Source organism: Peromyscus leucopus, chromosome 10 (assembly GCF_004664715.2).
Source record: "Peromyscus leucopus breed LL Stock chromosome 10, UCI_PerLeu_2.1, whole genome shotgun sequence".
Taxonomy (NCBI): domain Eukaryota; kingdom Metazoa; phylum Chordata; class Mammalia; order Rodentia; family Cricetidae; genus Peromyscus; species Peromyscus leucopus.
The window spans coordinates 54,292,675-54,308,430 of record NC_051071.1 but is presented as its reverse complement, the minus strand read 5'-3'; the positions used below and the strand labels follow the sequence as shown (position 1 = coordinate 54,308,430).

The window sequence follows — 15,756 nt, the reverse complement described above, 5'->3', positions numbered from 1 at the left end:
GATCATTGTTACACTGTGACTATTTAAACAAGCCAGTAAGCAAAAACATTTAATTTTACAATAGAATTTTTCCTTCCCTAATGACTTATCACACTTTTCTGAATCAATAGAGTGATCGATTTTTCTTAGAAATTACATAAGGGCATAAAAATGTGGTGATCCCCTTTCTTCAGCCTCAGAAGACATTTGGAGCCCCCACACTTCCTTCTCTTTTTGGGGGACAGGGTCTTACTGTGAAGCCCTGGCTGTAACTTGCTCTGTAAATCAGGCTAGCCTTGAACGATCTACCTGGCTCTGCCTTCTGAGTGCTGGGATTAAAGGTGTGCACCACCACTCACGGCTTCAACTCCTGGCATTACAACCTGCTGATGAAATATTCTACAGAAGATGGTGAAGACCATCTTTGCTGTAAGGCTGAGTATCATAGTAATCCACGTTTAATGGACATTATTCTGAAGACAGTATTCCACCCTCCTACAAAGTTAAGCAACATACGTACACTTTGCCCGTTGACAAAGATGCATTGCCCATAACGGCTAGTATCACACAGTGCCAGCACAGGGGTGTCCTTACAGTTTTTGAGGCACATTAGATGACTTGTCCTTATGGTAAATGGTTCTAAAATCATAGGCTTTAACAATTGTCATTTTTCGCTCTAGGATTTTTTGTATCACTGCCCTTTAATTGTATTTGTTTCTTCCTGGTCGAACGCCCCTTAGTGGAAGCGCCCTCTTGCTGTCTCAATGCTGCCCATCAATTTACTCCTAGAGACAGACTGCCAGCCATTTCCACCGTGCCCCAGAGGAGAGCCCCCGACTTCTGAATCTGAATGTAGAGTGCAGCTGTATGGGGTTAGGTTCTTGCTGTCTCTCACAGGACTGAACTCTGATTTCATCTCTGGCTGGTAGCTGCACGCCATGCTTAGTGTGACAGCCTGTGACCTCAGGCTGTGCAACGTTTATTTCTTCTCTTTATTAAGAATACACACGCTCCTAGGAGAACCTTGAAGAAAACATAGTCAGTCACTTCGGTCAGTGTTGCTGTGGTCAAGCAGCTAGCTGTCAGACTTCAGCATTCAACGTAGAGCAGATATTGGAGGTCTGGTTTTGCCAAAGTTCACAGCATGCTAGTCTTTTACCTTTCTAAATACTTATTTTTTACTTATAACTCTGTGTGTGTGTGTGTGTGTGTGTGTGTGTGTGTGTGTGAGAGAGAGAGAGAGAGAGAGAGAGAGAGAGAGAGAGAGAGAGATAGAGAGAGAGAGATATGTTATGTGCATATGAGTGCAAGAGATATGCACCAAGGCCAGAGGTACTGGGTCTCCCAGAGATGGAATTTTGGTTGGCTGTGACCCATCCGATGTGGGTGCTGGAGACAGCGCTCAGTGCTCTTAACCACCGAGCCACCTCCCTAGGCCTCACAACCCTCCAGTCTTAAGCTCACAGACACTACTTCCTGCGTGGTGCAGACTGAAAAGAAGAGGTTCAGAGGAGAACTGGTCACGAACCGAAGAGTTACACACAGCAGAAGTGTCAGCCTGGTGCTTTGCTTTTGCAAAGGTAACATCCCCAAGTGAAATCAGAAAATCAAAGGCTGTCGGAAGCATGGTGCTCATCATTATCTAAGACCAAGAGAGCAGGGGGAGGGGGCCACAGAGAGGGCGGGTGGGCAAAGCGTGGCCCCAGAGGCCATCATTCCATTTGCTAACCAACCATCAGGACTTCTGAACCTGCGGTCAACAGCATAGAATTCTAGAGCTGTGGACATAGTAGCATTTGATACCAAGGATGACCTGGGAATCCTGGATATTTTATACTTTAAAAATATGATTCTGAGACTCGTGTTTACTAAATAGACAAAAGGTTCGTGATAGAAAAACAAAACAGATAAACAACCTGAGAACCCCTGAGTGAGTGTGTGCATGCGTGCGTGCGTGCGTGCGTGCGTGCGTGTGTGCATGTGTGTGTGTGCGTGCGTGCGTGTGTTTAACCACAGTGGTTGGACATGAAACTGGCAGTCCAAAGATGGCTCACACTGATGAGGGGACCCAGGTGAGCATTAGCCAGGAATACACTAAGTTATGGCGGTCACTGTGTTTGGTTAGTCCTAAATTCCAGGAATGTTACAAGGTTTTCCTTTCAGGTTAGCATTGCATGAAGTGCTAAGTTTGGAGTAATAAGTAAATCATGATTACAAACACATGGGAGATAAGGTACACTTGGCAAAGAGACGCAAACCCTGCCTGTCCCACTCTGCTGTGAGACCCATGATTCAATTTTTCTCTGCAGACCTCCAGACAGCTCAGTAATTCTCTCTGTATAAAAACGGGGACTAGCTGAGGTCTGAAATACTCACATCAGATTACAGGCATTTTAGAGGCTCTTCCAAGGACAGTTCTGTGAGGCTAGGTGCTGTGTCCTGTTCCCTATGAAATACCCAGTGTCTAATACGGTACTTGGCACATTGTAGGTGCCCAGTTGATGTGCCTGAGTAAATGATGTATGAAATGGAACTAAGTGGTACAATTTTCACTTTAAGGTCAAATCTGTATGTAGTTAGGCTGATTTTCAATGGTGGAACACTGCTAATAATTTGACTACCATACACGGCCTGGTCCCCCTAGGTGATCATGAGGATTCTCTAGGAGCTTTCACGGAGGTCAGGGCCATGTTCCAGAGAGTGTCTATTTGGTCTGGAAAGCACTCTTTAGTTTTAAAATTCTTTAGAAATCAAAAACTGAGACAAACGTGAAGAGTTTTTAGATCTGGCATTTAAAAACAAACCCAACTAATATAAATAAGACTCTAAACACGAACTACATTTAATTAAGAGCAAGACTTCAAAGCCCATGACATCCTAAGTTTCTTGATACTCGAATCCAGGGGTATCAGACATACCATTGCTGAGAAGTAGATAGACAATGGAAAGAGAATATTTAGTAAGATGTCACGTTAGGAAACAAACCAGCAAGTCCATCCACAGCAAGTGAAAGCCTAACTTTAAAAGGATTCTACAACATGATCACGTTTAAATAAAAGTATCTTGAAAACTAAATGAGAATTGTAAATGCCGAAAGTACAGAATACAGAATGGCATGCTTCAGTTATCTGCCCCTCCCTCAGTCTGTTGTCTGTACATTTAACAAATGTGTTTATATTTACTATGGTATTCGATATAACCGTAATGCAAATGTCTCTCCCTTTCTTTCTCTCTCTCTCTCCATAGACACTGATGGTTTGAATGAGAATGGCCCCTATTGGCTCATATATTTGAACGCTTTTTCCTTAGTCTGTGGAATGATTTAGAGAAAGATTAGGTGGTGTGGCCTTATTGGAGGTGTGTCACTTGGGGCAGGCTTTGAGGTTTCAAAAGCCCATACCAGGCCCACTCTCTCCCTGTGTCTGTCTGTCTATCTGTCTGTCTGTCTCTCTCTCTCTGCTTCCTGCTTGTGGATCAGATACAAGCTCTTAGCTACTGCTCCAGCACCATGCCTGCCTGTCTGACGACACACTTCCCACCATGATGAGAATGGACTCATCCTCTGAAACTATAGGCAAGCCCCCAACTAAATGCTTTCTTTTATAAGTTGCCTTGGTCATGGTGTCTTTTTACAACGTATGGGAGTGTGTGTGTGTGTGTGTGTGTGTGTGTGTGTGTAATGTTTAACGATGAACATGCAGTGTAGTTTTGAGAAAGAAATATAGATTGAAGACAGGGAGAAGGTCAGGTGAGAATGTCAGTCCTCAGGACTGCTGGCCGCCCCGGAAGCCATGTTAACCTGTGGGTTGAACCCTGCGCTCCGCCGTGCCCTCACCTTCTGTGACAGCACCAACTCCACCTTCCCGCTCATGTCATCTTCTGGCTTCTTCTGGTCCTGCTCTTCTGGTACCTCATCCTTCCTCTGCGGGCTGGAGGAAAACTCCACAAAGGCCACTGTCGGGCTGCATCGGGTCACAGTTGTGGTGAAATGCCGTGGCTCTGGAGGGAAGGAAAAGGAAACCATACAAAGGATCACTTTCCTTCAAAGTCGCCGTGGCCATTTCATCAGAGCCCTCCCTCCTGGTGACAAGCAAAGGGCCGGGGATGGCAGGATTCCCATCCAACTGCCCGACTATCTAAGACCGTTCTGAGCAGTCACGATTCACATCTGAGAACCGCGTAACACCAAATATTTAATGACAGTGGGGCGGAATGTCCACAGACCCGTCTGTCCGTGTGACTGGGTGACAAGCTAACTTTCCCTTGCTGTGTGAGCTGCTGTCCTTGCCCGGAGGCTAGAGGCTGACATGACGTGTCTTTCTCTATAGCTCCCACCAGGCAAGCAATGTTCCTCCACGGTCTCTGCTTTGATTCCTGCCTCCATGGTCCCGACTTGCGCTCTTGCCCTGACCTCCTTCCATGGATGGACTGTGATCTGGGAGTTCCAAGATGAACACTTTCCTCCCCAAGTTGGTGTTTATCACAGGGACTACTACAAAGTGACTAGGACAACTCGGTGTTTGAATTATTTCTATAAAGGAGTCAGGTAATTTTTAATAAGCATGAAGACATACTTTGAGGAAAAAAAATATCAGAGTACAAAAAACGAACAACAAAAACCCCAAAACCCAAAGCCCGAGTTCCTATTTTTATAGCAATGTTAATGCCGTAGTGAGCATTTCTCCCCAGAGCCTCTAGGTGGCAGCACCAAATGCCGTAGTGAGCATTTCTCCCCAGAGCCTCTAGGTGGCAGCACCACCACAGAGCCTGACGAGCCCCTGCCGTTTAGTAGGAGAAACCCCGCGTGCTTCTATCCCAAGGTACCAGGTTTTACCTGAAAACCAGCATGCCATGAAACAGACCTGCTGAGGACGGCTCCACGTCCTGTGTCCCCGACTTCCCATCACCGTTCTCATCCTCCTGGCCATTTGACTCAGCTTCATCAGAGGCTGCCTGAAAAAGATTTTTTTTTCCCCTCCCCTGAATAAACCAGACCCTTGAAAGTTCTGAAAAGCAAAGAACTTTTTTTTCCCTATCTCCTCAATAACAATTTTCAGGCCAACAAGGTGGGCCGCCCACAAAAACTGTCTTCTGTGTCCAAGCAGCTCTATGTTGGAGATCTATTTTGTTGGAAGGAGGTGTCTGTGAGCGTGAACTGGTGGGCACCAGCATGCCACTGTCCCCGCCCTCCCCTTACACATACATCCTCACTTCCCTGTCTTACCACCTAATCTCATAAATCCAAGTTACCATCGGCTCGCTCCAGAATGCCTTTCAAGCTGGCTGCAGGTCCTCTCACCAGCGGAGGGGATTTTGTTTTGATGTTTAAAGGATAAACCTCACAGTTGGCTGGCCTGGGCAGAGCTGCCTGTGCCTGCTCTTAACACTGTAGGTTTTATCCTCGAAGCTCTCGGGAGTTTTTACAGCCATTTCTGTCCTTTTGTCCCGACAGCTGGGAACTAAGGTTAGTTTTTCTTCCCTCCGTCTTCCACTAAGGGGACCCCTTGGCACGGATGCCAGGCACCGGCCACGCCACGGTCAAGTACCCTCTCACAGCCATGCTTTCCAGCTGTCAGCTGTGTGCTTTTTACAACGTCCACTGCACAGCCAACCTGAACGTTCATCAGATGGGCAACAGCAGAACGAATCACTCAGGACTATGAAGGGAGGGACCACTTGGTCACTGAACATAAGATGTTGAGCAGGCTGTGGACACTGCTCAGTGGGAGAGGGCTTGCCTAGTGTTCGTGAGGCTGTGGATTTGTTTGAGCCCAAGCGCTGCAAAACAAACAAACAAACAAACATGCTATACAGTAGTGATGTGTGAAAACTGTTATTCAATGTGAAGTTAAAACATTTAAAGTTCATATATACATAGCATGTCTACATATATAAGATTGTGCATATGCTTACGTACATATAAATGTACCTGTTAGTACACGTATTAAAATGTACAATGTGCATACATTTATACTCATATATATATACACACACACACACACGACATAAGTGTGTGTGTGTGTGTGTGTGTGTGTGTGTGTGATAAAAGCAAAAGAAGACTAACATGGAACAGCAGCGGCAGCAGGGAGAGGCAGCAGATAGCAGCAGCAGGAGAGGATGAATGAGAGCAACGGACAGGGTATGGATGGAAGTGTCATAACAAAAACTAAAACAATAAAAACAGAAACAGAACTGCAAGGAAACAGAAAATGTCAATAGTGCTTATTTGTAAATGTGCGTACATGTGGGGATGACCTTTCCATTTCTTTATTCTTTCGTATATTATAAATGCTGGACGATCAGAAAACCATCCTGACATTCCACACTATCTCCTTCTTTCCTGTCTCAGTTGCTCGATGAAAATAAGCGGAAGGTTAGACCAGATGTATCTGGAGGAACGCTTGCGCCAAAGAGTGTAAGTCAACGACTCCTTTATTATTATTATTATTATTTTTAGCAGAAGTTTTATGTAAAAGACTAAAGTTGAAATTTTAGTGTGTATAAAACATTTCATAAACTTTAAAGGGTTTTGAGACAAGAGCTAATATTGGTTTTCAGGAGAGGCATTATTAAATTCTTCATAAAATACCTCTAAAGAGAAAATCAAGTCCCTTAAGTTGTCCTCTGACATCCACAGGCACACCGTGGCACACTGTGCCCTCATACAGGCATATACACACCCACAGATACACACATTATCCATAAATATGCACACACAAAATAAATGTAAAACTTTTAAAATATTAAATAAAGGAATTTTAAAGCAAAACCTTTCAAGCTTCTAAAAGACTTTAACACTATCTAGTGGACAAAAACGTGTTTTTTTTGTTTTTGTTTTTGGAGTGTGAAATACTTGGAAATACTCATAATTAGATTGGAATTTTCTTTTCTTTTCTTTCCTTTTCTTTCTTTTTTTTTTTTTTTTTTTTTTTTTTTGGTTTTTCAAGACAGGGTTTCTCTGTGTAGCTTTGCGCCTTTCCTGGAACTTGCTTTGGAGACCAGGCTGGCCTCGAACTCACAGAGATCCGCCTGGCTCTGCCTCCCAAGTGCTGGGATTAAAGGCGTGCGCCATCACCGCCCGGCTAGATTGGAATTTTCTAGTGATGGATAATCATATATCAAGTTAAAAATGTAGTTTTTTTCTTTTCCAGTACTGAGGACTCAACAGAGATTCCTACCCACAAGTCAAACACTACCACTGAACCACACCCTGTTCCTAGCTCTTTCTTACAGTTCAAGTCAGGGTCTTGATCATTTGCGCAGGCCATCTTCGAACTCACTCTGTATCCAGAAAGACCCTGCAGTCCTCCTGCCTCAGCCTCTCAAACAGTTGAGACTAAGCTTATGTCTTGAGGCTGGCTTTTTTTTTTTTTTTTTTTTTTTTTTTTTTTTGAGACAGGGTTTCTCTGTGTGGCTTTGGAGCCTGTCCTGGAACTCGCTTTGTAGACCAGGCTGGCCTCGAACTCACAGAGATCCACCACCCGGTGATGCTGGCTTTAAAAACCCTTGTAATCTCAGCCATTGCAGAGGCTGAGTCAGGATCACAAGTTCAAGCCCAGCATAGGCAAATTAGTGACACCCTATCACAAGAAAAACTGAAAAGGACTAGGGGTGTAGATAGATGGTAGAATGCTTGTATAGCATGTACAAGGCTCTGGATTTGATCCTCAGTATCACACAAAAATAACAAATAAATAAAAAGAAAGAAAGAAAGAGAAACAAACATTCCCCAAACATACTGCCAATAAGAAAAATACAGTCAGAAAATAACCACATTGATATTATTTAATGGATTTTAATATATTTAATCATACCAACAAGCTTGAATTGAATCCCTTTAAAAATAAATGAATGAGCAGAGTGGCACATGAATGAGGGCGGAGCATGCCTTTAGTCTCAGCACTAAGAGGCAGAGGCAGGGGGATCTCTGTGAGTTTGCGGCCAGCCAGAGTGAGACCCAGGACAGCCAGGGCTACACAGAGAAACCCTGTCTTGAAAAACAAAAACAGTAACAACAAAAAGGAACAAAGGAAGAAATATAATGAATAAAAATAACCAGACCAAAAATCTCTTTTATTATATTGAGGTTCTGTGCGTGCATGCGTGCGTGCGTGCGTGCGTGCGTGCGTGCGTGCGTGCGTGTGTGTGTGTGTGTGTGTGTGTGTGTGTGTGTACACTCGTATTTACAGGAATCACTGAAGAACAACCAGCTCAATGCTGTAAAAGAATAAGCTAGACTTTATCTTTGAAGTTCACTCTGATACAAACAGAAACATTACTACCAGGTGGTATTTTTGCTTTATGATGTTAATATACAAAATGCTGGCAGGACTACTGATCCTTGGCTTCCTTCTCCTAATGGACAAAATTACAGAAAACTATCTAAGGCTGGAAAACAAATTTGCAGCTAAATACTGATGAAGGAGCCTCTTGAGAACACTCATGTTTCCAACGTCTAGAACTGAGTAACTACTCACAGGGCCCAGAGACTGAAATGAACAAAGAGATGAACATATTTTCTGCGATCTAAGATGCCCTCCAGTTCAAGCGGTACTATTTCAGGCACTCCTAAGAACGAAAGCACACTGCTAAGCATGGCACACTACAGATTACAAGAGTAGTCTTGATTTGTAGACGTTAAAACACAGAAAGGGCGCCACTTGAACTCAATGAAATGAGAGCATTCCCGAAGCCTGTCTGCCATAATGCATAATGCAAACAGGACAAGATCCACCAGCATTAACTACTTCAACCAGGGTTATGTAACTGGCATATCACGTTCCAGTAATATTTTAGTTATGCATGACTAACAGACCTACCTTTGAGAGTTCTCAGATTGCTGAAGTATTTCTATACAGTTCAACACCACCCTGAAATGATGGTCAAGAACCACCCTGACATTCTGCTGTTCACTGTGGTTCAATAATGGCTGTAATACAGTTACCATGATCAATATTGACCTCATTTAGCAGGTTTCAGTGCCACTGAGTTACCTGATATGGATGAGGTCACTGACCCATCAGGGTGAACTTAAGGGCAGCATCAACATGGTTCTCTTTACACAGGCTGAGGGAAGTGGCTTGCCAGGGTACCAGTGCCAGGCAGGAGAGGCAGGAGCTCTGAGCTGCGCTAATGACCTCCCCATGCTACCATCCGGCTTTAGAGTCATACTTACCATCATGGTCTCCCAGCATTTAGTGTTTGATCCAATAGAAGTAACTAAATACTCAAGACTTTCAAGTTCACTGTAAAAACAATTCAAACTGCCATTTCTAATCCTGCTCTTTCCTCTACCTCCGCTCATTATTCAGGAAAAGGTTAGGACTGGCTGGACTCCTTCAGAGCAGAAGGCGGTTTGGTCAGCTCCTCTTCTCAGAGAAGCCAAGACCATACTGCCCCTGGCCAGCAAGCCATCCCTGGGTTCAGGGTGGCAAGGGTGGACACACAGCCCCTATCAGGAAAATGAATGCTTTCTAAATAAATGCATCAACTATGCAATCCATGCTCAAAAGCTAGGTTTAAATGCATAGTATACACCCAAATCAAGTTATCACTAGCAAAATATTCAGGGAAAATTGAGAGAAAAAAGAAGCTATAACTCAGCTTAAGAACTCTTTATATGTACCAAGAAAAAGAAAAAGCTATTTTTAAGCTATTCTAAAAAATGAACTTAACAGTGGTAATGTAATGGACACCTTACATTTTTTTCTATAAAGTTTTCTGCATTCCGCAACATACAAAGACTATCTGTAATGAAGGGAAATTCCCAAAGCTGGTTTAATTAACTCAGGTCTGGCTTCTCCATCCTGAATGCTTGTTATTTCTGTACTAATGGCATTACATCCAAGGAAATGAGTTCAAAGTTGGCAGTCTTAACCAGCCCTGATAGAATCAGAGGTTTGCTTCAGAAACACATCCTTGCTGGCAAATGTGCCTTCTGACTCGGGCTTTCCCTTGGTTACAGCTCAGAAGAGAGGTCTTCCCTCCTCCAGCCGGTAACACTTCTTAAGGACGAAAACAAACCAACACAAACAGAGGGCTGGATGGGAATGAATGAGCGCCCAGAACAGTTTGCACGGGACGAAGCCAGGAGTCGGCTTCCCCTTAGGCAAGAACCCATCCAAGCTAGCCTCACTGCCCAACTCGGCCCCAAGACCTCAGGCAGGAGGTGGTGGCTTCCTGGCTTCAGAATCACATGGCTTAGCCACAAAAATCTACCTGGCTACCGGGCTGCTCCTCGGGACCTCAGCCTTGTCAGACTGGCAAAGAGCAATCTAAGGGATGGCGACTGTGAGGTGGAAGGGTAAGATCCAGGCTGAGACCTAAGCTCCAGAGCATCTCTTGACCTCCATGGTGATGTCCAAGGACCTTCTCAAGAGACTATTCTGGGACGGTGAGAGTTTTTTCTGGCTCCGGTCTTGAATAATTGGACGTGAGCCTGGAAAACCAGTGTATTTGCGTCCTGGCATCATGAGCCAGTGCCACGTGTGCTGTGCCTATGATTCTCCTTCTACTTTTGGGCCATTAAGAATCTGTCACCACTGGACGGAGAAGAAGCAAGACAGGAGACCAGCTTCTGCAGACTTTAAATGCTACATACATACATGCATTGGGACTGTGCTATTTATAACCTGCTTTTCAAACCACTGGAGCTGGGCCAGCTTGAATTTACTTCCTCTGATGTACATCTTCTCGACACTGCTAAGCTTCTCTGTAAAAGTATTAAGAGAATACTTAATAGATTTTTTTTTTTCAAAAGCACTCATCTATCAGCCTCACGCTTACTTCTAGTTGGAGAAAAACACTTTATGAAGAACTGCCTGTCAACATTTGACATCCGAAAGGAATCTGCAGTTGGTTCGAGCTTTGAGGCAAACAGCGCCTACTCAGATGCCTTTGCCTTGCTCTCACGGCAAAGCAGACCGGAGCAAGAAAGATCCGATTGTTCCCCTGGACCAGAAAACAGAAGGAAAGCGCTGACTTTTTTTTTTTTTTTTTTGAGGAAGGCCACAAGCTTTTTCAAGATGGGGAACACAGACCCACCTCATCACTCAGTTTGAGAAAAGCTGGGGGAGTGCTTGAGATACCCAGGAGCCAAACTGCCACCATCATTTGGGATGAGTGAGTGTGTGACAGGGATCTGGTCAGCCCTTCAGGGAATGGAGTGACAGAAAGGTCACTCCTGTCTGCAGAGGGGAATCTTGGGAGCTCAGGTGGCACAAGGGAGCCGAGACAGGGGAACACCACAGCAGAAACAGAAAGAGCCAAAGGAAGAACGGAGAGTTACCAGCGATGGAGTCTTCTGGAAAGAACTGTTCACAGCTGCCTGGTTTTCAGAGAATGGACTGGAATGATCGACATGAGCAGCTGGGAGATGACAAGGAATTCACCTCATGCATGTGAAATTCACATCTGCTCCAAACAGTAATTTTGTGATCTTATGTAAATTCTCCCGATTTGGGGTTTCTGGGGGCAGAAAGTACTATTTTACCTTGCATTTGCTGTATGGCAATATCAAAACTAAGGGCACCCGTGGTCTACAAGTCGCCTTGGCATTATGCTAAGTGCGTGGCAGATGTGCATTCTCACAATAACCATCTGACATGTATTAGTGTATGCAGTGCTAGTCTACTAACTTCCTTCTAAATACAGGCCAAGGTCAGACACTTGCATGTGTTCAGTAGAGTCTAGCCTAACACACGGTGTTCTTAGGGTATTTCAGGAAAGGATCATTGTCAGACCACCAAGCATGGAAGAGATTCTAATTGAAGTATAAATGGCTATTGGACAAAAAACAAATAACACAGCCACCACCATGGAGACAGCTTTGAGGGAGACTATCTCAGTTATTTCTCTTGTGATAAAAATACACAGCAAAAGCAAGTTAAGGGAGGGAGAGTTTCTTTTGGCTCATAGTTCAAGGGGATACAGTCTGTCATGGCGGCAAGTCAGGGCAGCAGGAGTCTGAGGCAGCCGGTCACATGGCATCCACAGTCAGAAAACAGAGATGAACGCTGGTGCTCAGCTCCCTTTCTCCTTTTCAGTCAGTTCTATACAATGGTGCCATCCACATTTAGAGGGGGTCGTCCTACCTCAGTTAACCCAATGTAGACATGTTCAGAGGCCTGTCTCCTAGGTGATCGTAGGATCTATCAAGTTGACAATCAGTATTAAACATCGTGAAGACAAAAGCATGTCTTTCAATATAGGCTACTAAACACAGGATAGATTAATCTCCACTAGGAAGACTTCTAAGTTTCCTTTCCAATCCTGTGGTCTAGGAACCTGCATGTGTGCTATGACATGGTTTTCTAACAGAAGCCAGCATTTTAAAATGCAAGGGGCTAGCTTTTTTTTACTTGGCTTCTAACAGAGATACAGAAATGAACTAAACTCTGAAAGATCTCACAAGTAACAGGGAGGGAGGGGAATCAATCTCTCAGTCTAGAACAGGATAGCAGCTAGTCTCTAGCACTACCTGGTATCCCTCTTGGGCCCTCTGATTCTAATATTCCCATTATGTGGAACAGCCACATCTTTCCTCTAATTCGATGTGAATATCCACGCTGAAGGTCAGGCTTCAAAGTCAAAGCCCACACCCCCCCACACACATTCCCCGACCACACCTACTCTATACTGATTTTACCCATTCTTTGCCATCTTACAGTCCTCTGGTGTCCTTAGTCTATAACCGAGCATCTGATTACATATAGTTGGATGCCCTTCTCCAGTTCATTTCTGCAAACATTATATTCCTATTCTTATACAACTGAGCCTACCAGAAGGGTCTGAAATGGGATGGTCTAGGTAGATACAGCCCAGGTATCAGAACAGATCCAGATTTCCTTCCAATCTAATTATAAAAGGAGAAAACCATTGTCTCAATGGCATCCAATGAGAAAGAGGAAGTTGAAGAAAATTGAAAGAGGTGACGTGTCATCATAAAAAGTACCCATGTCAGCCTGGGAGGCTACCACTCCCACTTCAGGGCACCCAGTGGGAGCATCATGGCCTCACTTCCTTGTGGCTCACCTCACGTTCTGACGTCACACTCCTGCCGACTCCCGCCCCTGTGCCCTTTGCACAGCGCCAACTTGCCCTGAAGTCACTGTGGCATTTTAGTGGTGGGTGAGGCTACTCCTCTGTAGAGGGTGTCTCGTTTGAGAATGCAGTTTTTGGAAGAAAGACACTATTTAAAAAGAACACTATTCTTTTGACAGCCCCACGGAACTGGGAAAATGAGTTAGAAACAAAAAAGTCAAGTCCAACCCAGTACTAATCCTCAGGAGGCATGGAAATATAGCATTCTGTCTCAAGACGGCCACCATTCTCCACTAGGATCAATTAATTTCACGTCTTCAATGTGATTATAACAGCTTGCTTTTTTGGAATAACAGAGAAGGAAGTAAATAAAAGAGTAAGATTTCTGGAAAAAAAAACCTGATTCTTCTCTCTTTCTTTCTTTCTTTCTTTCTTTCTTTCTTTCTTTCTTTCTTTCTTTCTTTCTTTCTTTCTTTCTTTTTTTCTCGAGACAGGGTTTTTTTTTTGTGTAGCTTTGTGCCTTTCCTGGAACTCACTCTGTAGACCAGGCTGGCCTCGAATTTACAGAAATCTGCCTGCCTCTGCCTTCTGAGTACTGGGATTAAAGGTGTGTACCACCACTGCCTGGCCTCTGATTCTTCTTTAAACAAAAAACAATTATGTATTAATTTATGGATGGTGTTTCACTCTTTCCCTAGCTGACCAAGAACTTACAATGTGGGCTATGTGTGGCCTCGAACTTGCAATAATCCTCCTGAATAAGCTTCCTAAATATTGGGATACAGGCATGACTAGCTCTTGGGAAGGGATTCCTTTAAGATGACTTCTGGGATAACATGCTTGAGTGGAGAGGTTTTAGAATTTTTGTTTGTTTTTTGATTCACAGTTTCTCTGTGTAGCCCTGGTTGTCCTGGAACTCACTCTATAGACCAGGTTGGCTTCAAAATCACAGAGATCCACCTGCCTCTGCCTCCTGAGTGCTGGGATTAAAGGCGTGTGCCACCACTGCCCAGCAAGTTTTAGAATCTTAAGTAACCAGTGTAAATGAAGAACTTTTTAGTAATGAGCCAAAGTTCCACACAGTACAGATAACAACTTTTCACACACACACACACACACACACACACACACACACACACACACACACACACAAATACATGCATGCATGAATGCATGAACAGAGTTAGGGAGGGAGGGAGGGAAGGAGATAGATATATGATAGATAGACAGACAGACAGACAGACAGATAGATCCACTCAGAAAATATTGGAATCATGGAATAACTCCTATCAAGTTTAAGAGCTTAAAGTACTAGAGATCATAAATGTCAGCCTCTGTTGCCAGCACTCAAGTTTACTCAACTAGAAATGAATCCTGACTAGGAAAAACTACACAAGAGGAAGAAACCCCAGGCTTGCCCATGGGTCTGGATCTGTCCTCTGAGGCTGCCTAGGATAGTGTTGGCTGTGGGGAAGAAAGGCCACAAGGTCGCCTTTCCTTTGGAGTTCCTCTTATGGGGACACGCAGACTTCTGAAATAACATGATGTATTTCATATCATGGATGCTGCTTCTTAAGTGTTAACTTAAGAATGAAGGGAATCTCGAAAATGCTCCTGAGGACCATGGAGTGGGGAGAGAGTTGCTAACTCTCCCTGAAAAGCAAGCCCAGCTCTACAGTGTTTAATTACTGGGGGGTTTCTAGTTTAAATGTAAGAGCGGAAGTGAACGTTTATCTGACTAGTTAAGATCTCCCCTCCTGGCAGCAGAACTCAACCCCCCAGTCCTGCCGCTCTGTAACGTGTCCCCAGAGGTGGTGGCAGAGACACAAAGCGGAAGTAAAATTACAGTACGGGAGATGAGCATCCGCCTGGGTCACGACACCTGGTGAAGAAGTGACTTCGGCCTCTTCCCGTGTGAGGCTCTGTCACAGAGCACGGGGCGGGGAGGCTGTGGGGAGGACAACGTCCTCTCAGCAATTCCGGCAAAACTTATTCTCATAGGGCCGCGAACAGGACCAAGCTATCCGGTCCAGTGTGTGGGGTTGGCAAGGGGGTACCTCATGCTGAGTGGAGGCGGGAAGCAAGTTTACCTTCAGACCAAACCTTCTGAGGAGCTGGAGAGGAAACCTCAACTATTTATCCATCCTTAACTATCAGATAAACCCCAAAGCACAGTAGGACGCTGGCTGCTGGTGAGGGCGGCCTGAATCCCCAAACCCTGGCTGTCTCTGTGCAGGGTGACAGCTTCGACTGGCTAAGCAAAGGCGGCCTGAGTTCCTGATGGCGGGACACACGCCCAAGGGCAAACCTCGCACCGTTCTGAGTTCTCACGGCCGCTCTTCTTAAGGCACTCCTTCTGCCTTGTTCACTGAAGACTGGCCTGCTGCCTTTGACAAGCTCCAATTTAAAAGTTGAAGCTAATACAAATTGATTGTATATTTAACAAATTTTTGGTTCTTAACTAATAAAAACATATATGCGTGCATGTGCGTGTGCCTGTGCGTGCGCGCGTGAGTGCGTGCGTGCGTGTGTGCGTGCATGCGTGTGTGTGTGTGTGTGTGTGTGTGTGTGTGTGTGTGTGTGTGTATGTAGATAGGTAGGTAGATAAAAGATAGATGATAGACAGATGTAAATGATAGATGGATGATAGATGCTAAATAGGCAGATGATAGATGATAGACAGATGACAGACAGACAGACAGACAGACAGACAAAAGAGATACATCATCAAAGATA

At 44.5% G+C, this 15,756-nt stretch overlaps 1 protein-coding gene across 15 annotated transcripts in view; it reads right to left on the bottom strand.

The window, feature by feature from the left end:
* Limch1 (LIM and calponin homology domains 1) overlaps positions 1-15,756 on the bottom strand; it is a 320,820-nt gene that overhangs the window by 29,763 nt on the left and 275,301 nt on the right. For all 15 annotated transcript variants that reach the window (XM_037209070.1, XM_028882266.2, XM_037209072.1 and 12 more), the window contains 2 exons: positions 4,842-4,932; positions 3,815-3,978 (listed from right to left, as the gene is read on the bottom strand). In XM_037209070.1, the coding sequence (XP_037064965.1) occupies positions 3,815-3,978; positions 4,842-4,932 (255 nt within the window). The remainder of the gene's footprint in view (positions 1-3,814; positions 3,979-4,841; positions 4,933-15,756) is intronic.